This window comes from Pelobates fuscus, chromosome 7 (assembly GCF_036172605.1).
Source record: "Pelobates fuscus isolate aPelFus1 chromosome 7, aPelFus1.pri, whole genome shotgun sequence".
NCBI lineage: Eukaryota > Metazoa > Chordata > Amphibia > Anura > Pelobatidae > Pelobates > Pelobates fuscus.
This window is the reverse complement of record NC_086323.1, coordinates 47,803,784-47,826,746: the sequence shown is the minus strand read 5'-3', so window position 1 is coordinate 47,826,746 and position 22,963 is coordinate 47,803,784. Positions and strand designations below refer to the sequence as shown.

The window sequence follows — 22,963 nt, the reverse complement described above, 5'->3', positions numbered from 1 at the left end:
AACGATAGCTGCACAAGGTCCAAGTGCAGGACTCTAAATATTGTGTATCCTGTAATTATACACACAGAACTATGGTTATGGTTTAACGGGTAACTTTGCCTTCCCTGTAACTGGAGTAAGCTGCATATTTCAGTGCAATGGGATAACTTCTTTTGTGGGTCCAAATAAAGGGTTGGAACTGGCTGAGTCAGCTTGATACTGGAGGGAAAAGGAGAGAGAGAGAACATTTTTACTCTAAAGGGTCTTAAAGAAGTGAAGTTGATGTGTGCCACTGTTACTGGGAGAAATACAAGATGAAGCGATGCTCGGTTTCTTACCTTCGGAATATTGCTGGAGTCTGTGTCTTCATAGCAGTTTGTGTTACAATCATCGTGTTGTGTCTGACATTGGGCCGACCCCCTAAAGGTAAGGATGGGGCCCCACCGAGTGAAACTGAAACTTGGTGCCAACTTCCCCAGTCTTTCTCAAGCTGTTTCTTGTTTTACTTTTCTGCTCATGTTCTTGTTGTTGTTGTTTTTTGTTTTTTTTATAATTCTTTATTTTTTCCATCTTGGTAGACATAGTGATAGCTTGTTAGCATATTAGCTTGTGCAAAAGCCAAGTAACATGTCATGCATTTGAACGTTGTTATATAATAAACAACCATAGACATTGCACATTCATTGTAAGTCACATCTTCGTCACCGATGTCCTTGTTGTTATATTAAGATTATATGGTTTCTATCAGGCACAGGGGTAGGCAACCTTTGGCACTCCAGATGTTGTGAACTAACCCCTTCTTTAATGCTCTTACAGCCATAATGATGGCAAAGCATCAGGGGGATGTAGTCCACAACATCTGGAGTGCCAAATGTTGCCTACCCCTGTGCCTGATAGAAACCACACACAATTTACTGTTTAGTGATATTACATTAAGATGTATTTTATTTCATTCGTTATCCTCTATAACTGTATTTCTGTATCTATGTATAAGTGTAACGTGCTGAAAAATATGCTGGCCCAAAATATACATGATGACTGTGTTCGTGCAGGGAGTACTGACGGATTAACGCTATGTTGTATTATTGCGAGGTGTATTCACTTAACAAGGAATTATGGAACATTAACAAGAGATTTGCAAACTGTTGGCATCTCTTCACAACCTCAGGCACATTTCAAGACAGTTATTATTTCATAAAGATTATATCTATGCTTAGATATACATTATGTATGTTTAGAGTATGGCCACTGTGTCCGAACATGTCTGATGTCTGTGTTTGTATTTTATATAAGGTGTGTTTATAAAAACAAACAAAAAAATTGGTTACAAAAACATTTATTATGGAAAACTCACAAAACAATTACAAATTAGAAAGCAAAATTGCTGAGCTATAAAAAAAAAAAAAAAAAACACTAATTTGTATATGGTAACCTGTTTAGTTATTTTTTTTTATTTATTTTTTTACCAAAGATCAGCCTGCAGAGTTCACTTTGGACTTTACATCCAAGTTCCTACCTACTCCAGCTTGAAACCAGATTTGATCATTGTAATAAGCTAAGCTGAAACAGACGTACTTTGCTCCAACTGAACTGAGCAGTCACATAGTTTATAAACACAAAGAATAGACTCCTTTAATTGACTTTACTGCCGCAGTCAACCAAGTCATGTGACCACTGAGAAGTGTAGTACAGCAATGTCACATAGAATTCTGCGAACTGGGCTGTATATAAAATGATAGCAGACACAGACTCATACTATGCTAGGGGATCCATTACATAAAACATATCCCATAAACCTCATATGTTCAGGATTAGAGGCTCCTGATTGGTGGAGCACATTCCTGGTCAGGGAGAAATCTTCTGGCTGCTGACACTTGCTGTCAAAGTATAGTAGCTTTATAATATTTAAAAGTCTGTTTATGCGTTTATTTTCCTATGTTACTTTTTTGCAATATGTTTTGATGCTTTTTTAATTAAAACTTTGTAGAGTGACCGAAAGACCAAGAGGTATGGCTTCTTGCAGTAATTTGTTTCTCCCATAGGCGTATCATGATGGGATGAGTCCATCATGCATGGAAAAGTATTCTATAGTTTTCTGTAAATCTTTATCACTTGCTGGACCTAGTGCAGTGTATAGAAGTAGTATTATTCTTCATTAGTTCAGATGTCTACCATTGGGCCAGGTTCTTGAAGGATGTAGTGGTCAGTGCCTGAAAAAAAACCATGTTGTAGGGTTTCCAAATGTTGATGCCTTCTGCCTCTGATTGTGGTAGGCATCTCTGCACCCACTTAATGTTTACATGGCAGGATATGGTAATTAAGACGCCTGTAAACCCATCATTGCCCATTGACTTTTACAGACCACAGACAGACATTCATCTCTGGAGAAGACATGCTGGATTATCTGAAGCTGCAGGGTGTGATTCATTCCAAGGACGGGCTACTAGTGAGCTGGAGTCATGGAGCCAACAATAAGAGCCAGATGGAGGAAGCGTTGAAAAGTAAATATAGCTTCATTGCCTTGCTTTACACTTGTGATGATTCTGAAGCCAATTAATCTCCATAACGATGCTCCATATAACCTGTTCCTGTATTACTGTCGCTATTGGCAATTTACCCACATTGACCTTCTTGCTGCCTATAACCCTATGCACGTTCTTGAATTGTTGCTCATTTTACCAAATAGATTCTTCACCATGGGAGCCTCTTTGGATATCTTTGCTCTGCCGCCCCCTACTGTCTTTATCCTGTTGGTTCATAGATGCCTCTATACCTGCCCTATTGGGGGGCATCTTAGAATGCTGTGCAACCTACAGGTGCTTTTGATGTAAATCTGTCTCTTGTTGGATTGGATGTCAGGATGCTAACTCCCTACCAGTCCTACATTATGAGAGATAAAACCATTATGTATTTAAATTTTTCTCTAATGCCACTTCCGGTGATGTGACCTCTCTCTCTAATATACATACATATAGCAAATTAGCGCTCTCTCTCTCTCTCTATATATATATATATATATATATATATACATATAGCAAATTAGCTATCTCTCTCTCGCTATCTCTCTCTCTCTCTCTCTCTCTCTATATATATATATATATATATATATATATATATATATATATATATATATATTTATATATATATAGCAAATTAGCATGGCCGTTATATTTTTCCGAAAAAAGGTTTCAACCCTAGTACACAACCACCAACACACATCACACAAGTTTGCAAGAAATCCAGGTATATACTCTTGTATACAACCCTCTGGTTTCAGATTCAAGGTTTTATTTACTAAACCAATGCAGAGTTTAAAATGTGGGGAATTATAATATTTAATCTAGTATACGCAGATGTGCCAGATTATTCTTTAATCTGAAATCATTTACCGTGAATTTTGTAGATCACCTTATGAATATTCCGCATTTCACTGTTTAGTTATTGAGCCCCTGCGCTGGAAGTTATATAATCCCCGAAACCCATTCATTTGCGTGACGTCAATATATGTACGGGTGTGATCCTATTGTTCACAAAACTGCATTCTCTCCTTGTATAATACTGGGAATAGTATTACACAATAAGGGGCAATTGGAGCTTTCAATGGAAGAATGTGTTCACAAGGTGAAGGGGAGGCCATTACATGCTATCATCCTTCATTCAAAGGTCAAAACTAATAAATATGTCCAAGGCTTTTAGGCCTATACTCTGAAAAGAATGCATGCCTCCCAACAATTTAAATGGACAAAGTGGGACACTTTAAATTTAGGGGGCTGAGTGGGGGTGTGGCCGGGGTCAGGGCTATTTTGAGAAATTTTAGGTGACTTGCTAATAGAAACTTATACAACTAAAATGTAACTTAGAACAACATATTGTATTTACACAGACTGATTTCTAAACATATTAATTGTAGTTTAACTATAAATGACTGTATCGTTGCTGTTCTGTTATGCACGCAAATACAACAAAAATATGAAGCTCATAGAAAAGAGAGACATTAGGACAGAAAAGACACACAGAGGGATAGGGACACTTGGGAGTAGCACTGTATTTACCGTGAGGCTAACAAGGCATTTGCCTTGGGTGGCACTTTCCAGGGGGGCGACAAAAAATGCAGCCCCCAAAACGGCCCATGTCATTGAACGGCACATAAGTGAGAAGAGCAAGAAGATCACAGCAACTCCATGCTGGACCTCAGGGAAATAATCCACTCCAGCTCTCCCATAAGGAGGGAGGCTGAGTGGACTTAAAATTAATTCTAAAAAAAAAAAAAAATTGTGAGTGTATGAGAAAATGTGTGTGTCTGTCAGTGAAAGTGTGTGTTGGTTAAACACTGTGTGTGCCAATGATTGTCTTTCAGTCAGTGAGTGTATGTCAGTGTATGTATCAGTGAGGGCATGTGTCAGTCAAAGTGCGTAATCGGGCTCAAACATGAAAAGGTTGACCATGACTATGATATAGATCAGGGTGGTGCCCACGTTTAGTCATGCCTAAGGCAGCAAAAACTGAAATACACCATTTCTTGGGAGGTTTGAGAATGTGTTAGTATTATCCCCAAGTTAAAAGGGGAATTAATACAATTTAGAAAAAATAAAATTAGTTTGGTTTTGTCTGACAGTTCATTAACCAATACCACTGAGGTCTGGGACTGTATGTAGAATGAAACAGAATGGCCCATGAAGTGATATCAGTCTACATCACTGATCCATTGTTCCCTTGTGGCCTCGGTGTGTACCACGTTTCCGGAATACTCGGCTTGCATTCTAGAATCCACACTCTGCTGCCAATACCATCATGGTCAATGCTACTAATTTCCTTACTGCCTTCACTTCTAGCTAACAAGGGGCTTATGTCTATTTTGCTGCTATGAATCCCTGCGTTACATGCACTCTCCAATCTTTCTATGCAGCCAAACTGGACCTAAATCCCAGCCAACGTCTTAACCTGTAGACCATTGGTGGTACAGGGCCTGCCCTTTTGTGGCTTTGGAAACCCTAAAGTGCATGTATTAAAAAAAAATGTGTTTGTCCTAGTTAGAATTTGTGATCTTCCTGAACTCTGTTACCGTTGACATTTGCCTAATTTATAATTTTCTAGTACATCAGACTTACGTTATTCAATAAAGTACAAACTATTGAAGAATAGACAAACTAAAAGAACCAATTACTTTTAATTTGTTTTTTTTTCCCCAATTCCAATGGCCTGAAAGTTTCCCACACCACATAACCTAAATGAAGTGGTCTGTAAAGTAAAACATTGTTATTTTGTAGAAACTGCAATGTTTCCATTACCGTGTTAAAGCACTTCTACTGGCTATTTCCAAGTGTTGCTCCCAGACAGCATTTGATTGGCACAGCTCAGCGATTTGCCGGACATATGTACTAGCCTCCTAATGTTTTCCTAAGGGGAAGTATTGGATTGGCTGAGATTATCAATCTTGATGATCTCAGCCAGGGAGAGGTGGAGCGGCCAGGCCACAGCAAGACGAGTGCGGCAAGGAAGTACAGGTAAGTGTATGCCTAATGCTATAGGGTTCCTTAAATATGACATTAACTTTGTATTTATTTTTAATTCCTGACAATTGAGGGGAGGGGCGGAGCCTGACTACACAAGGGAGCAGTCGCCATATTCCACAGCTCCGACGGAATAAAATAGAATCCCGCAAATATCACGCACATCGCACCCCTAAGACACACGACGGCACCAGATAAGGAAGGAGGGCACCGTGAGGAACCCGCCGATGCCGTTCTTTCACACCGCGACGCGTAAAACCCGCAGCCGCGGCCCTAAGGCCTACCACGCGGGAAGCAGCGCACTCGAGTTGGAGTGGACCCCGGAGGTGTGGAGCAGTCTCTACACACTCGACCCGACCCAGAAAGCACCCTCTGCGGAAGAAATGGGAAGGAAGCTGCAGAAACAAACGCCATCAACCCCACAAACACACCGGGACATCAGCCAACTACTAAGATCACCAATGCCGGCCCCAGCCCAGACTCACCAGGCAGAGGAAACAGACACTCACCGCCTCCAAACTCCAGCAGAAATGGGGACTTCTACCCCAAACAGGGCGGAAGAAGGGACTCCGGCAACAAAGGGGGACATCCAGGAGATGCTGACTACCCTCCAACGGAACCTCCGCCAAATGTGGGAGGCCGACCTGGCAATACTCCAAACAGAGGTACAAACGCTGACAGCCCGCACTCACACGACCGAAACAGATGTCCAAGGCCTGAAACAAGACCTGCACACATTACGTGACCAGGTACAACAGATGCAAGCCACTCAGCTCACCATAGCAAACCAAGTCAGCATACTTGATGATAGGGGCAGAAGGAAAAACATTAAACTCAGGGGGATTTCAGAGGTAGTACCATTGGAGGAGCTACCACACTTTATCAGAAGACTGGTATCAACTCTTCTCCCAACTCGACAAATAAAACAATTTTCCTTCGACGGGGTCTATAGGATTACCAAATCCCCGCAAGCCCCTACCGCAGCACCACGCGACGTCATCCTACGGTGCCATTCTATGACAGACAAAATGGGCCTAATAGCTGCCCTTAAGGGGAAGACGCCGTACAAATTTGAGGACAGCAACATCTCCGCCTTTCAGGACTTAAGCAGAACGACTCTAATATGGCGCAAGGAAATGCAGCCCATCACTAGACTTCTCCAAAAAGCAGGTCTACCATACCGGTGGTCCACCCCCAGATCGCTGCTAGTCACGAAGGAAGGGAAAACTTACAAGACCACGGACCCTGCGAACGGCCCTGCCTTCATAACAGCCCTGGGCCTCACTCCGCAAGGGGCTCCTATCCCAGGCACACCCGATAACCGCCAGAGAGACTCAGAGAACCCCCCCTCTCCCACACGCGGAGGAGGACGAGAGCCGGACACCTGAACTTGTCCAAAAGAACGGACTTGATGTTTTCAATTTGATACCACATGACCTCCTTTCTTTTTCTTTCTGTTTATGTGTTTTTATTGTTAAGAATAAGTTGAGACCATACTCTTATGATACATACTACACTCAATATCTCCCACCACACAACACCTAGGCTCTGCGATGCCACCCACACGCTCAATGCTAGTCTCCATTAACATGGCGACGACCCTTCATACCGGGTCTGGCGCTTCCCCCCCCCCCCCAACGCCCTGGGGTTACAGGGCACAATTAACACAGAGCGCTACAACCTAGACCTCAACACAGAGGGAACACATAACTAAGGAGCACAGACACGATGGGCGTACCCCTATAAACCTATAAAATGGATAAACGCGCTCCACACCACAACACGTACCCAGATAGGCGACACCTACCAGCTAGGTCACAGGCCATCCTACACGGGCCCAAAACACTCAGGGGCTGGACAGACCATAACACCTCATAATGACTAAACACCGGTGCTAACTAACCCTGCCCGACACACTTTCACACGCCCACACCCCCACCTACAATCCAGCTGCCCCACGACTACATACGCCGACCCTAACGGTGCGCACTAGGCAACCTCCACCATATGGGGTAGACACGAAGACGACAACAAGCCTTGGGCCCACACGACAAACAACGCCAGGTGGCGATTCTGACGGCCGACAAGAGCCCAACACATAGTAGACAACACCCAGTGGAAGAGCCACCCCAGTACACAGCACTACCTAGCTTACACACATAATACAGTGAGTCAATCGTTACAACCTAACAGTCCTTCATACTAAAAATGTGCACAATATGATTCAGCCAATTCAATGTATTGACATGTCTGGTAGACAGGTTCACTCATTGCTGTTGTGGCAAGTGAAGAAATGTCTGTACTAATTTTATGGCACTGAAAAATAAAGATTTACAAAAAAAAAAAAAATTCCTGACAATTCTCAACAACCTAATAAATAACTAAAATTTAACTAAGGGTTATGCTATATTTTTATTTTTAATTCTTGTTGGTTTTTATTTTTTAATTGACATTGACGGTCCTGGCACAACCACAGCAAGTCAGGAAAATAAACTTGACCCCTGCAGTGGCACACTACAAGAGCATGGCACTATGAAATCAATGGTCTACGCAGCCTGGAGTGTATCTGTAAATATACTCAATGGTTTGTAGAATTGGTTACATGATATGTTACAGAAACACTATAGCATTATTAATACATGTTGATATTCCTAACACTGTAATCTTTTTTTTTTTTAATTCTTTATTTTAGATGTGCTAGGTTACATTTCAATATCAGCGACAAGAGTTTTGCATTGTACATGGTAAAATAGGAAATTGGTTAATTTCTCTGTCTCATAGATATGCACACATTTTATAATTTTTTAAACAGGTTACATTACAATGTTATAACAGGTTTCAGCACGTGCTTCTCTTCTGTTGGCTTTGGGTATGGTAAGCGATGGTGTGTTACCCTGTGTTAGTGTCGCGTCTCCTCTGGTGTTGCGTAACTTTTGGCTGTTGTGGTGTATGTACCGAGGGAGGTAGATTTTGTCTGTGTGCCCTTGTATGAGCTAAGAGTGCCGTGCTATGTAAAAAAAATTGGGGGACTAAGGTGTAGTTGCATGTTAGTGGTTGCCCTTAACCCAGGGGCATGTGGGGGGGGGGGGGAGTGAGTTTGGTAGTGTGTGGTTCGAGTTGACTAGTGAACCCGACTTTGTTGTCTACTGCATGTGGACATGTATGAGTCAAACATAAAACATAAAACAAATAACATTTAGTTAACTTCTGTAGCATCTGTCACGGGGACATATCAGTGCCCGAGAGGTTGTTTCAGCTATGGCTAGCCGAGATTTGCAGTCCCTGTCAAGGCGTTGTGGATGCGCTTCCTTGTGATCGAGGTGTAAATGGGCTCGTCGTGGCGGGATGTCCCATCTGAGACGAGTTATTCGCTGTTCCAGGTGTGGGAAGGTTGGTAAGACCCAGTGTGGTGAGTATAGTGGGGATTTCGGTCTCAGATGTGACCTTGTAGGTGGTGCAGTCGTGGGTGAGTGTCACAACTCTGGGCACTCCCCCAGCGATATTGTATTCCAGCGCGTCTCAGGCGGCTAGTTAGTTCATACAAAGTTTTCCGCCACTGCAGCGTTGCCCTAGTCAGGTCTTGGAAAAAAAGAAGTTGTGCGTTCTCAAATGTCAGGGGCGTTTTGCCCTTCACTGCCGACATGATAGTGATTTTATCCTGTGTCGTGGCGCAACACAGGATAATGTCTCTGGCTTCTGTGGGTGGTGAGTTGGGTCCAGCTGGTAGCTGGTAGAAACTCTCCAAAGTGATTTTCAGGGCTGTTGTTGGTGGTAGGATTGTAGCCAGTAGCCTCCTAAGAAAGTGCGGTAACTCGGTCTGAGTAATTGTCGTGGGCACTCCGCGGAGCTTTATGTGGTTGCGGCGCAGACGATCCCCTTGGTTTGAGACCTGCACCGTTAGCGCCTGGTGGGCTGCTTGCAGGGTGTGTACTGCCTCTTTAAGCTGTATGATCTCGTTGTTAGTTGCCGTTACTTTCTCTGTCACTGCACCTATATTTTCGGTGTTTTGGCGCACTTCAGCTTTTATAGTGCCTATATCTTTGGCTAATAGTGTCTGGATTTCGTGCATCCAGTGTTGGAGGTCTTGTTTGGTAGCCAAATTATGTTCCCCTATGGTTTGAAGGGCTGGTAGTTCAGTGCTGTGCAAGGCCGGGGTTGGGGCTGGTGGAATAGGCCTCGTTGGAGTATGAGAGGCTGCCTCCGCCGCCATCTTGGTTTGCGACTGGCGTTGCAGCATTTCCCCGATATCGGGTTGTTCTGCCGGCATGTGCTGCTGACTTTTTTGTGTGCGGCGTTTCATTGTCACAGAGGTGTGTGTAGGTGCTGTTGAGCTCACCTCTCCGTCTCCCGGATCGTGGTAACCCCGGTAGTCGTCGAGGAGAGTCTCCAGGGAGCAGAGGGCCGGTGAGTAGCAGGCCTTGGTTCGGCGCTTTGCCTTCCCGGTCTTCGGGGGTTGAAAGAAGGGCATCCGCCCGTTCCCCGTTGTGCCCTGAGTCGGTGAGAGGTCTCGGGGGTAATTTGCTGCGGGTTGGTGGGCAGTTTTTACCCGGTTTCGCTCGTTTCGGACGGGAGCTAACAGAGATGGTGTCTGGTCGGGTTCAGTCCCAGGCTCCGCCCCGTAACACTGTAATCTTAATGTCCTTAGCTCCTCTGAGTGAGCGCTTAAAAAATTTAAACAAATAATTTTACTTACCGTACATTTTCTTGCTGAGGCTCACGCTGTACTGTGGTGGGCTCTTTCTTGCGAAATGTCATCCTGGGTGCGTGCCTCTTGGATGACGGTCCAATCCAATGCTACTAATAGAAGAGCACTGGGGACCGTAGGCACATGTGCTGCACTCATACTGATCCGCCTATGATTCTATGAATCATTGAATGCAATGATGCTCTACGATTGACCGCAATGGTACTGGTATGCCTAGGTATGAGAGCCGGGATGTCTCATACACAAAGGGGTTGGAGCGTGGCTTGAAGCCAAATTATAAAAATTACATTTGGGGATATGACGGGACTGGGCTAGAACTTAAGGAACTGTAACAACTTTAATAAAATTAAGTTGTTATAGTGCCTATAGTTTTCCTTTAAATCATATATATGTTTATAATTTGATATACAGCAAATTAAATGTGGCTTTCTATTTAGTAATGGCAGTCAGTGAATCAGGGAAAAAGCAGTCGGTCAATGCTGGAGGCTTTTATGGGCTTCCGATTAAAAAAAAAACGCAGTCAAGCCAGAATAAATTTGACCTATATGTTTTTTTGTGTGGGCTCACATCATGTAATTTTTCTGTTCTCCGACAGGTGATATCATGGTTCTAGAAGCTGATGTCAACGTGGAAGGATATGGAACGAAAAATCAGACAAATATTCCCATCATGGCTCATCCTCCGGCAGTATACAGTGACAACACACTCCAGGAATGGCTGGACACTGTTGTGGTCTCCTCAAAAGGTACCACATCCTGCAAAAAAGTGGATCTGACACTTCCGAGCATCTCATCCCATTAAAGGGGCACTCCAAGCACCATGACCACTTCAGTGATTTGAAGTGGTCATGGTGCCTGGAGTCTGTACGTGCAGCGTTTCACTATGAAATGTTGTGCATACAGAGTTTAGCCCTTCTGCCGGTGCCAGCATTATTTGAAGGTGAGTTCCAGGTGACTAATGTTAATTCTGTGCATGTTTAGCGTCTGCATGCTGGCAACGGACAATCGATGGCATCAGGGCCCCTCCTGTCCCGCCAATGTTATCCCCTCAACCAACCCTCACTCATGTCCATCCCCCTCAAGCGAGACGGTATGATCTCAGCAGTTGAGGAATGGACTGAGGGATAACTTGGCCTTGGCGCTGAAGGTGAGTTTTAGCTACTTTATTTTACTTTCGCTTTGATGGAATGGGGACCAGGATAAGTAAGAGTTACTCTAACCAAAAACATGTTTTCTTAAAGCACTGTTTTTTAGTTGGAATTAACCCTTTAAGTTTAATCTGAGAATATACCAATATATTGTCTTCTCAGTTACTGAAGTGTGAATTACTGGAAATTCAAAGGGAATTTTTACATTTTAAGCCGAAAAAGCAAAACTGGAAACATAGCTGAGTTGAATTTTTTTTCAATTTCTGCCAATTTAGGCTAAAAATTTGAATTCACTTTGAAATCACTACTTTGTATTCCTGGCGGTTCTCAATGTCATAAATGTTTACTGAACTCCATATTGTAGTGAAATCGAGAAAAAAAATATGTAATCTGGAAATATTAAATCTATGCATTTAGGTTTATTCACTAAAGTGTAAATTGTCAGGAATTAGAAAATTATACCAAAATCATGGATCCTACCGCTAGTCACAGTTTGGCTATTTTAGTTTTGTAAGTCAGATTTTGATTCCCTACAATTCAGATGTTAGTGAAGAACCCTGTGTGTGAATGCCCCATCTTTTTATCCATTTTTTATTTATTATAATGGTTTTGTATTTATAAACAGTGTGCAATACGCAATGTGAACTCTTTTTGCCGCAGTTGATGTAACCTGAAGATTTTAGAATAGTGATTAGACATGATCACCTAACAAAAATAATACATGATCATTCTCCTTTTACCCCGTACAGGTATCAAACTGGATTTCAAAAGCATTGAAGCGGTTAGCCCCTCACTCAACATATTAAATGCAAAAGCATCAAAGGGACAAATTAGACAGCCCATCTGGCTAAATGCAGACATCGTGATTGGGCCCAATGTCAATCATAATATCGCAGTGAACGCAAGCCAGTTAGTATTTTTTATTACATATTTTCAATCTTTATAGCAAAATGTATCGGAGTTCACACTGCAAATACCGTAACATAGAATTGATTGTTAGGGCTTCCATGATGGTCAGTTAGCGGAATGGCTGGCTGAGCTTCATGGGAGCCATACTCTACAATGGCCGTTCTTCTCTGTTACTTAATCAATTATCATCCTGGCTGCATTTTAATAGTGCTCAGTGACCTACTGAATCGTGTTCTGAGGTTAGTTAAAAATGAGATTAGCAAGGTTAGCTGGGCTAGTGAATTTTATTTATTTATTTATAAAATATTTTATCAGTAAGGATACATTTAGATTTCTCTCGTTTGTCCTGGGCCCACAAACATTCAGTTGTTACAAGAGAGTACACTGTAATATTAAAATTACAAAATAATATTAAAATACACATATATACATTTAACACAGAACAGGTAAGAAATATACTCAACCATGATTACAGGTGCATTCTGTATCGAGATATGCACCAGTAATCATGGTTAATTACATAAAAATGGGATTAATAAGGTTAGCTGGGTTAGTGAATATTCCTTGGCGGTTGTGTCCATCTCTCAGGTGGAAATAATGACTGCATCGGCAGATATCATTATACAGCATCTCTATGTAATCTCCTTGTGATCCAAGAAACCAGAGGACCTGGATGCATCATTAACATGAGACAACCTGGGATTGTGACCCTTGCACAAACTCTCAACCAGTAATAGGACACATATGGAGGCCACAAAAATGCCCCTTATCCTAAGATAATGTTGTTATTATATTGTCTACTGGGTTTTTCTAATTTAGTCAATTTGAATTTGTGAGAGAATTTCCTGGCTCAGTTTTCTTCCCATATTCAATGCAATAGTTGCATTTCCTTTTCTCTCCCTTTAAGACACCTCTGTACTAATAGTAATAACCAGCCATATTTCCCGATTGCAGGTTTTTAGAGTTAATTCAAACAAAGTTTCCTGATGTGACCATTTCCCCGGGTTGGGTAACTCTCTATCTACCACCCATCCTATCAAACCGGACCTACTCATGGGAGATGATCCAGGAGATGTACAATTTAGTGAAATCGTTGCCCCAGCGGGTGACTTTCCCAGCTCGAGCTGCTTTGACTCGCTCAGCGTGGCAACACTTCCACTGGCTCCTACAGCAATCTGACAGGTAATGCAAGCACTCTTTTCATTGATTAACTTTGGCAGTTCCATTTGGATATGCCAAGTCTTCATTAGCAAGTCCCAGGTCCATATATTTGTTGCGTTGTAACTAATTTATATATATATGAATACGTACCATGCCCATCAGTTAGATTAGATGTTAAACATGTGATATTTGGACCACCTATGTTCATCTGTTTGATGTTATGTCCATCTAAGTAGATTCCACGTCCTTTGGTTAGATGTTTTGTCAGTCCTATGAAGTCATTTGTAAAATAGAAACTACATACTGGCGCTAAAATATTATATTAGAAAATACCCAATGTAAATCACTTTTTTAAAAATAGCTGCTGTAACACCTAGATGTAATCTGTCTTATTTTCACCAACTCACATATAACACAAACACAAAGAAAGGTGTAGCGCTACCTACATATGTTTAGTTCTGCTGAGCCAGACCAGAGAATACTCGTTCCAATAACAATTTCACAGTGAATATGTTTTTAAAAATACACCTATAGAATAAATTAAAATTTCCAATAGTGTGATACCGTATATTATTACATATTCTTATATAAATGTCAGATAATACACTCACATTCTCCTGAGCTTAACACCAAGCTCAGGGAAAAACGCTTATAGGTTCGTAGAGGCGACCTTTCCCTTCTTCTAGTTGGGTGGTCTTGTGCAGTATCCTCTAGGATTTAAATAAAACGAATATATGGTGCAGTATTTTAGATCTCCAATGGTCTTATATACTTCACACTATTGGGAATTTTAATTTATTCTATAGGTGTATTTTGAAAAACATATTCACTGTGAAATTGTTATTGGAACGAGTATTCTCTGGTCTGGCTCAGCAGAACTAAACATATGTATGTAGCGCTACACCTTTCTTTGTGTTTGTGTCCTATGAAGTCATTTGCCCATGTGATAGGTGTCCTGTTTTAACCAATACATACTATGTCTGAATGTCGTCCCTTGTGCCAGCCTGTTCATTGTTCTTCAATCCACCCATGTAGGTTTCTTACCTATCAATTAATTTGGCATCCACACTTAAGGTCCTACTCCTATCTGTCCAATTGGTGTGACATGCATCTATGAAAACAAAGTACCGGTATATAACTGGAACCTGTATGTTTCAACCCTATATTGGTCTAATTTAAGCGAATCTATGAAATACCAGGACTATGTATCACCCTCGAAGTTTGCAAATTCCTGGTAAATTCAACTTCATTTGCTAGTTATCATATTGGTGATTTAGTGATGATCAAGAACAATGTGTTCAAATAATTCAGTTTGGTCATAGAACCCAAGAGAGATAAAAAATAAATCAAAAAAACATTGTGAACAATTTAAAAATTGTGACTCTTGTAAAAATGCTTTTGTACATTTACAAAAGTAGGGGTGCTTCTGACTTGCACAGCAATACCAACTTACATTAAATACTGAATTTGTGTATCAGCAGATTTTTAAAATGCTAAAAGTAAAAATGTCTTATTAGAGGGCGAGGCAATTGTGACGGTATTCACTATCAACAGGAGTTTCAGACGAACATTTTATGTAGGACCCTGGACTTCTCCTAAGTCACCCTTGCCCATTATAGGTGCAGGCAGTGGTGTATTTGGATTTGCGCTGCCTGAGGCATGACGGAACTCTGGCACCCCCTAATTTTAATTTGCCTCACCCCTTCCTGCCAAGGCCACACCTCTTCCTGTTAGACTAACACATGTTGACTGACTGACACACCCACTCACAGACAAGTACACACTCTCAGATACACTGACATATGCAGACACGCACAATCACTCAGACACAAACCAACAGACACACACCCTCACTGACAGACACACGCACAATCACTGAGACACAATCACTCCTAGACACATACTGACAGACACATATACACCTACATTCACAGACACACACACACACACACTCACTCACAGACAAATTGACAGACACATACACAAACTCACTGACAGATATACACACACATTCACTGACAGACACAAACTCACTGACAGACATACACACACACTCACTGACAGATATACACACACACTCAAAGACACACAAACACACATTTCCCCCCAAAAGTCCCAAATAATTGTTATTTTTTTCATTTTATTTAAATCCACCCAGCCTCTCTACTTTTGGGAGAGCTGGGTGGATTATTTACCTGGGGTCCAGTGGAGCTGCTAGGCTGCCTTGCGGGCAGGCAGGGGGTCGCGCGATGGAGCCGAGTAAGAAAAGCTCACAGATAAGCACTCCCTCACACAGAAAACGAGGCTAAGAAGGCATTTGCCTGGCCATTTGAGGGCGGAGTTTTTGCCACCCCTTTGAAAGTGCCGCCCTGTTAGCCTCACGGTAAATACAGCCCTGGGTGCAGGGTGTGAATAGTGTATGTGTCTATTGTAGTTTTATTGTTATATGTTTTGTGTGCTCTCCTGTCCTGGTGATGCTTGCTACCAAGTAGGTGCATTTGGCTATGGAGCCTTTACAGTGCCACCTATTGGTAGCAACAGCAATATGCACTACCTGAATAGTAAGGCTTCCTAATTTGCATATTCAGTTAGATTTGCATATTATGGTTTCTGTAGGCAGGAGATATTTCAGGTTAGTTATTGTCTTCCCCACCCCTTTATTATTATGTTTATGTGTTATTATGAGTACCTGTATGTTTCTTCACATGATTTGGTTTTATGTATTTATTGGATGTGTCACCGTAAGTTTTATGTAATGATCATATGGGCTGTCCCAAGTAAAAATAAAGCTTTGATGTTACTGGGATCCCTAAACATCCACACAGGACACAGAGTCTTCAGACCTGTTGGCTGGCTGCACAATCCCTCTAGCTCTTGGATAAATCAAGTAGTATAGAGTATTATACTACGCCAATTTCTTTCTCTTGAGAATTTATTTATGGCAAAGATTGATCCAGCAGCTCCTGAGAGAAGAGATGAGTGGCCCAAAGACACAGACAGTTAGAGCTGGCTTAGAGGCTCTAATCTATGTGAATGTTCCATTAAGTTAAGAAAACTCTCCCACTCTGAGTTTTGTTGAAATTTGACTAATATGGCTTTTGATTTTGCAATTTGGCATTTACACATCAAAAATAATTGTTTTGTTGTGATTAAATTGCCCGGTTTGCAGAGCTGTAGAGCTAAAGGTCCTGGTATTTCAAAATAAGCATATATACAGTGTACAGTGTACATATAAGGCCCTGTATGTATCATCCTTGCAGGTCTTCCCTCACTTTATGGTATTCAATATAGGAATTAATACGTGGTGTACCCTATATAATGCCCTGTATGTCTCATCCTTGCAGGTATACTCTCACTTTATGGCAAGGGAGTTCAGACCCTCTGACTCTGGAAGACCTATTGTTTATCCGAGATAACAGTCAGCCTGAGCAAATCTATTATGATATTTATGAACCTCTGTTATCTGACTTCAAACAAATTGCATGTAAGTGTCGGTCCAGAGTCTGCGATATGTGTCAAAGATCCACGATATGGACAAAGGCCAGCCAGCTTGATTAGCTATTGATATTTATCCACAGCCTTCCCATCACATCTACTTTCCATTCTATGCTAAATGAGATTAGTTATTATTGGGATCTTATTGGATTGAAAATGAAATAGTACAATTGCAGCTATACAAAAAAATAGCTTGACCATTTTAAACATAAATTTGGCAGCCTAGTGCCTATAGCTTAGTAAAGCTTAGCCTATAACGGAGTAGAAGAATGTTTACAAATCTGCTATTTTATCCTTAAAATCCAGATTTTAAGTTGGCATAGTTCAGTAAATTAGCCCCTGAGACTCTCCAATCTGTGTTCCTGTAGCCATGGAGAAACTGGCAATGACATTTCATAGTGGTGGGGTCAAGTAGGGATTTTACCACCACTTAGTCTGGGCACGGTGGGCTTTTCCTCTGACCGCTGGGCCACAGAACATACAGACGCCATATATAGGGTGAGGTAGAGGCAAAAAATACTTACAAATTTCAAAGTACAAACAAAAGAAAAATTAGACCTGTGCTGCAGATACTCCACACTGAAGTCCCAACAGTGTATATGCAACCAAAAAACAAACGAGCACCTGGGTGTGAACACCTATTCTGGATGCGCAGGAATCTTGTTTGTTTTTTGGTTGAACATACAGACGCAGGAGCGGAGCAGCACTGTGCTCCCCTTCTGCTGGTAACCTGACAACTGCGGGCTCTGGCCGGTGTGGCTGTGAACCAGCCCTGACTGTATGACTCAGGGGTCATATCTGTGGCTGAGCCCCCCACAGTGACAGGCTGATCACAGCTGCGACCCCTGCAACTGTGGTAGGTACGCCACTGAATACAGATGCATACAGACAAACATACATATGCACACATACTGACACACACACACCTACTGATACAGATGCACATACACGGTGACACACACTCACCTACTGATACAGACACACACATGCTGACACATAAACATATATCATGACACAGATGCACAAACATACTGACACACACACTGATACAAACACAAGTCATAATGTGCATACTTTTAGCCACACTCCTTTTTTCGTGCCTTTTGGTTGCAGGAGGGTGGCTACCCTTGGGTCCAGTATGCCCTGCAGGTTGACGATGATGGTAGTCTGGGGCTGCTGGAGTCTGCACCATCTTACAGGGACCCGGCTGGGATCCTAATCAGAGATGCCCATTGAGTGTCTCTAAGTGTAAAGGACACCTGATGGCCCTTGATGACAGAATTACCGACCAGACGGGCCGCCGGGTCAAACCAGGACAACTGCTATCCCTAGTTATGTAGGGAGACCTATGAAACAGATAAAGACCAAAAAATGAAGGTAGCAATTAAAAACAGAAGGGTACTTAGACATACAGGGAGAGACAGCTAAAAGGGTGGTAATCACATGTATTTCCATCTTGCTCCTTGGTTCTACATCATCCTCTACTTTTGGGAATCAATGTAGCACTGCCTACTGTTTAATGAGCTGCAATATCTTTTGATCTACTGTTTAGTAGAAAAAAAACCCATAATAAATGTGTGTATATGTACATATTGTAAACCACTTTCATTTTTACACAGTAAATCCACACAGAAAGAGACTGTTTTACTCTGGGGGCAGTTTGGAGCTATATTTCCACCCAGATGATGATGATGGACTATGGATAGAATGGTTCGACGCAGAAGGTAACATCACATATGTAGAGAGCATTTTGAATGGTAAGTCAAGTTTACGTCCTAAACTGAAATGTCATATAGAAGAAAATTGTATTTTTGTAGTTTTTATATGTGAGAAACTGACAAAGGACTGATTCCTTTTACAAAGTACTATATTTGAAAATGCTAATTGTGTTTCAAAAGCCCTTAATGGGTTTCTCCAACCCTTTTTCACATATTATAAATGATTGCAATTGGGTCTCTCCATGTGGGAGGGAGGTAAGACAAGAGTTTAGAAGTAGTTACAGTAAAATAGCATAGGTAGTAGACTGTATACACCAAGTATAAGACAGATAGAACGTGTGAAACAGGCAATATTACCATATATCTTGGGCTTATCTAAATGTCCTAAAGATATATGGTAATATTGCCTGTTTCACACATTCTATCTGTCTTATATTTGGTGTATACAGTCTGCTCTCACCATACTACCTATGCTATTTTACTGTATATTTTCTGTGTGATTTGGAGTGACTCACACCTGGTGATTTGAGCATTTTTTATCAATATTTTTACTTTCTTCTATTGTGTTTTATATGTACCTTAGAAGCAGTTACGTCTATCGCCAGCATGCAGTGCGAGCGGATGACCGATATCATTTATACACTGAATTGACATTAGGCAGCCTGGCACAACGTCCTGTGTGCTGGGATTGCAACTAGCCCCCCCCCCCCCGAACACAATTACAAATTTGTCTTGATGTGACTTGTTTCAAGCAGAAACATTGCAAATCCAGGCTCCCACCACCACGATCACTGCACAAATCAGAAGTGGTCGTGATGGATGGAGTAACCCTTGAATTCAGTGATGAAGTATCCCCTATGGATTAAAGAACAACTGTCCCTTCAACATTTTTTAATATTATAAAATCCTTTCGTCAAGTTTCAAAAGGACATAGATTTTTGTTTCGTTTTTAAATAAGTATATATATGTAGAGCAATTTGAAAAACTGATCTCTACCTTTAGTATGTGGCAGGATGATGATCCTTCAGCCGTATACATGCACCTTGGGTCAGACAGTGTTTGAAACCCAATATTTAGTTTCCATGATCTTCCCTGCTTCACTCCCTACACAGAAGTTATTTAATCTGCAAGCATTAATCTGCTTAGTAAAATAACAATTTAGAAGGCCAAACCTCTGACCAGGACAGATATTAGTATAACCGAATACATTTTGGCCAAACATTCAGTATATAATAAGCACAAATCATCTCAAACTGCCTGTATCACAAAGGTTGTGTTAGAGCTAAATTATACATAATACAGAAATTGTAAGTGGTAGTAGGCTTATGCAATGAATGAGTATATCTGGTGATTAACCCCTTAAGGACCAAACGTCTGGAATAAAAGGGAGTCATGACATGTCACACATGTCATGTGTCCTTAAGGGGTTAAAGGTCCGTTATTATTACATGAGATAATTGATTTTAGAAATGTTATAATCATTAAAGCAGCTCTGTTTTTTCATGTCCCAGAGTACATTAGAAAGTTAAAATCTTTATGAGATACCCGTTGACAGTTTCATTAAAATTCTAAAGCACACAAAATATTTAAGACAGATAAAAACGTATTCTTATGGTCAAAGTTAACAAAAGGTAGAGTTTCTACTATCACCGTTTTTCAACTCCCATAGCCATTGCAAGTGACGGCTGTGGGATAAGGTTCCTTGAGCATAGTGATTGTCAGTCTACGGAGAATTCACCTGTTTTGCAGGCTCTTCCATAGCTGTCACTATTGTAATTTTGAGCAGAGGGTACAGGAGGGAGAATCAAATAAGTATAACTCACTTCAGTTTCACACGCCACTTACAGCAGACAAAGCAGGCATGTCACTGGTATTTACAAAACACACAAAGACCTGAATTAAAAAAAAACTACTTCAGAAGGGTGAACTCTGCTTCTATAGATTGCATCCATTATGATCGATGCAACCAAAGATTGTGGCTGCCCCAGTCTTAACAAAGTATCAGGAAGATGTATCTATTTATAGAAACGTATCCACTTACCTTGAAGATTCTCACACTTAGTCTCATCCCCAGTGCTGGTGTTTCAATTCGTGAAATCCCTCAAATAGAAAATATAAATATGTACTGCGCAGTTGGGTAGATCATGTGTTAAGAAACAAAGGAAGTATTCCTTGCTAGGCCAGTTTAATAGGAATAACGCAGACACAACATAAATCCACCAGCGTATAATGCAAAAAAAAAAACATTTCCAAGAGGGGAGACTGTTGCTCTCTCTGCCTATCAATTCTTTGGCATAGAGTCTGTCAAAGAATTGATGACAGGTGGAAGAAAATATATATATATTTTTTTCTTTAGAGGAACACTATAGTCACCAGAACAACTACAGCTTAATATAGTTGTTCTGGTGAGTCTAGTATGTCCATGCTGGCCTTTTGCTGTAAACACTGCCTATTCGGAGATGGTGTTTTTAAAACTATAGTGTAATCCTGACACTACAGTGTTTCTTCAATGCATCTACCTGAAGGCGGTGTACAGTCTTTATATCTTCTTCATTATGATTTATGTTCAGGTGAGTGCTTCTTGTTCGTTAAAAAGTAACTTCAGGCTGGGGACTAACCACTCTTCATTTATGCATTGAATAGATGATGAACTAAATACATAATGCAAGAAGCCTTTCTATAGAACTGCAGATATTCGCCCTTTTATAACCACAGTACAAGATTCTGGGAGATGTTGTTTACCTAGCTGATTACATAACTACATCTCCCAGAAACCTAAGTTACAACAGTATGTACTGGAGTATTATGGAGCAAAAAAAAGGGAAATATTAGCATAAGGGTATAGGGCAATTGAACAAAACGATTACTTTAAAAAAAAAAAAAAAAGTTTGTTGTAACAAGCACTAGTTATAAGTGACTGTAACCCAACCTGTACATTGCACATGTTTGTGGTTGCCTTGTTTAACCTTGTCATTACATCTTTGTTCTGTTGTAGGTAATTCTGGAATGATAACTTTCCAAGTTGAGATGCGAGATATTAATTCCAGTGTCATTGCTGCAGTTGTTCTGTCTGGGTCAGACACTGTGCTGACATTGGAAACAGCTCTGAAGTTAGTATCTGACCACTTCAGTCCTTGGGGGGTCTTCTTGAGAATAAGTGATCACGCTTCCCTCAATGAGACACTTCGTATTCTCAGGGATCGATCTAAGCAGCAAGAGCTGTGTTTCCCATTGTGGATAAACATGGACGTATCATATGGCTCTTTCACTGTTCCAGGATACATAGATGGCAAAGACTTTATCAACAGCATCAACGACATCTTCCCGTTTGTTACCATTGCACCAGGATGGCCAGCAGAAGTGCTGGGTCTGGGCTACACTGATCAGATGGCACAGGACATGCTGAAACTCTGTGAGGGCCTCTGGCAAGAGGTTTCCTTTCAGTTACAGGCCGTAGCACTAGGGGTAGCCTGGGAAGGTGCTATAAAACTTAAGAACACTTCGCCAATTTACTCACTTACTGTGCAACATGACGGACCACCAGAAAAATTCATGGACGGATATAAGGGACTAATGACAATTCGATCGCACGCCGAAAACAAAGTGTACTACAAATTGACACATGATGACCGCATTTCATTTCTATACTCAGTCTATACCTCATAAAATTAATTAATCTCAGGTGGAACACTGTAATTTGTAAGTATAGATATTTTGTAGAATGTGCTTTGATTGTAGAAGTGCTGTAAAAAGTGCTTTCTTGAAATTCTCTGTTGGTCAGATTAACACATGGTCTCCCCTTTACTGAACTGAAGATCGTAATTGCACAAATGTATCATTGGTAAGAATAACAGTAAGGGCTTCAGAAAAGTAGGCGCTTTCTAGAAAGTAGACAACGCATTTCACTTGACTTGATGGAAACCTGGCCAAGAGTTAAAGTGTATTTTATTCAGTGACAGAGACAATTAGTTTCATTGTGATACATAACTAATACACTTCATTTTATTTATTTTTTAAATTAAGCAATAAACTGTGTATGTAACCTAACCTAAATCAGAAAAGAATTGTGATTATGAAAGTGATAAAAAATGTTGAATAAAATCTTTACAGAAACCTTCCATGGTGTTACTGCATGTAATAAAGTTAGGGAGACAATGCTAGGGTGTACTATCCAACGTATCAAAACAAAGAGGGACACTTTCCTTTTAGGGGTGTAAGTTGGTGTGTGGCCATGGGTAAGGGCTGTTTTTGAGACATTTTAGCTGACTTACTATTAACTTAAGCCACTAAATTATAAGAACAAGAAGGATGTATCTTTTTCACACGTACTGATTTCGAA

At 41.1% G+C, this 22,963-nt stretch overlaps 1 protein-coding gene across 1 annotated transcript; it reads left to right on the top strand.

The window, feature by feature from the left end:
• On the top strand, positions 1-22,908 carry FAM151A (family with sequence similarity 151 member A). Its single transcript, XM_063427261.1, has 8 exons — positions 1-405; positions 2,340-2,480; positions 10,790-10,939; positions 12,091-12,250; positions 13,205-13,432; positions 16,756-16,895; positions 18,526-18,663; positions 21,620-22,908. Exons 1-8 carry the CDS (start codon positions 294-296, stop codon positions 22,288-22,290), a joined length of 1,740 nt encoding a protein of 579 aa, XP_063283331.1. The 5' UTR covers positions 1-293; the 3' UTR covers positions 22,291-22,908.
• The last annotated feature ends 55 nt before the right edge of the window (positions 22,909-22,963 follow it).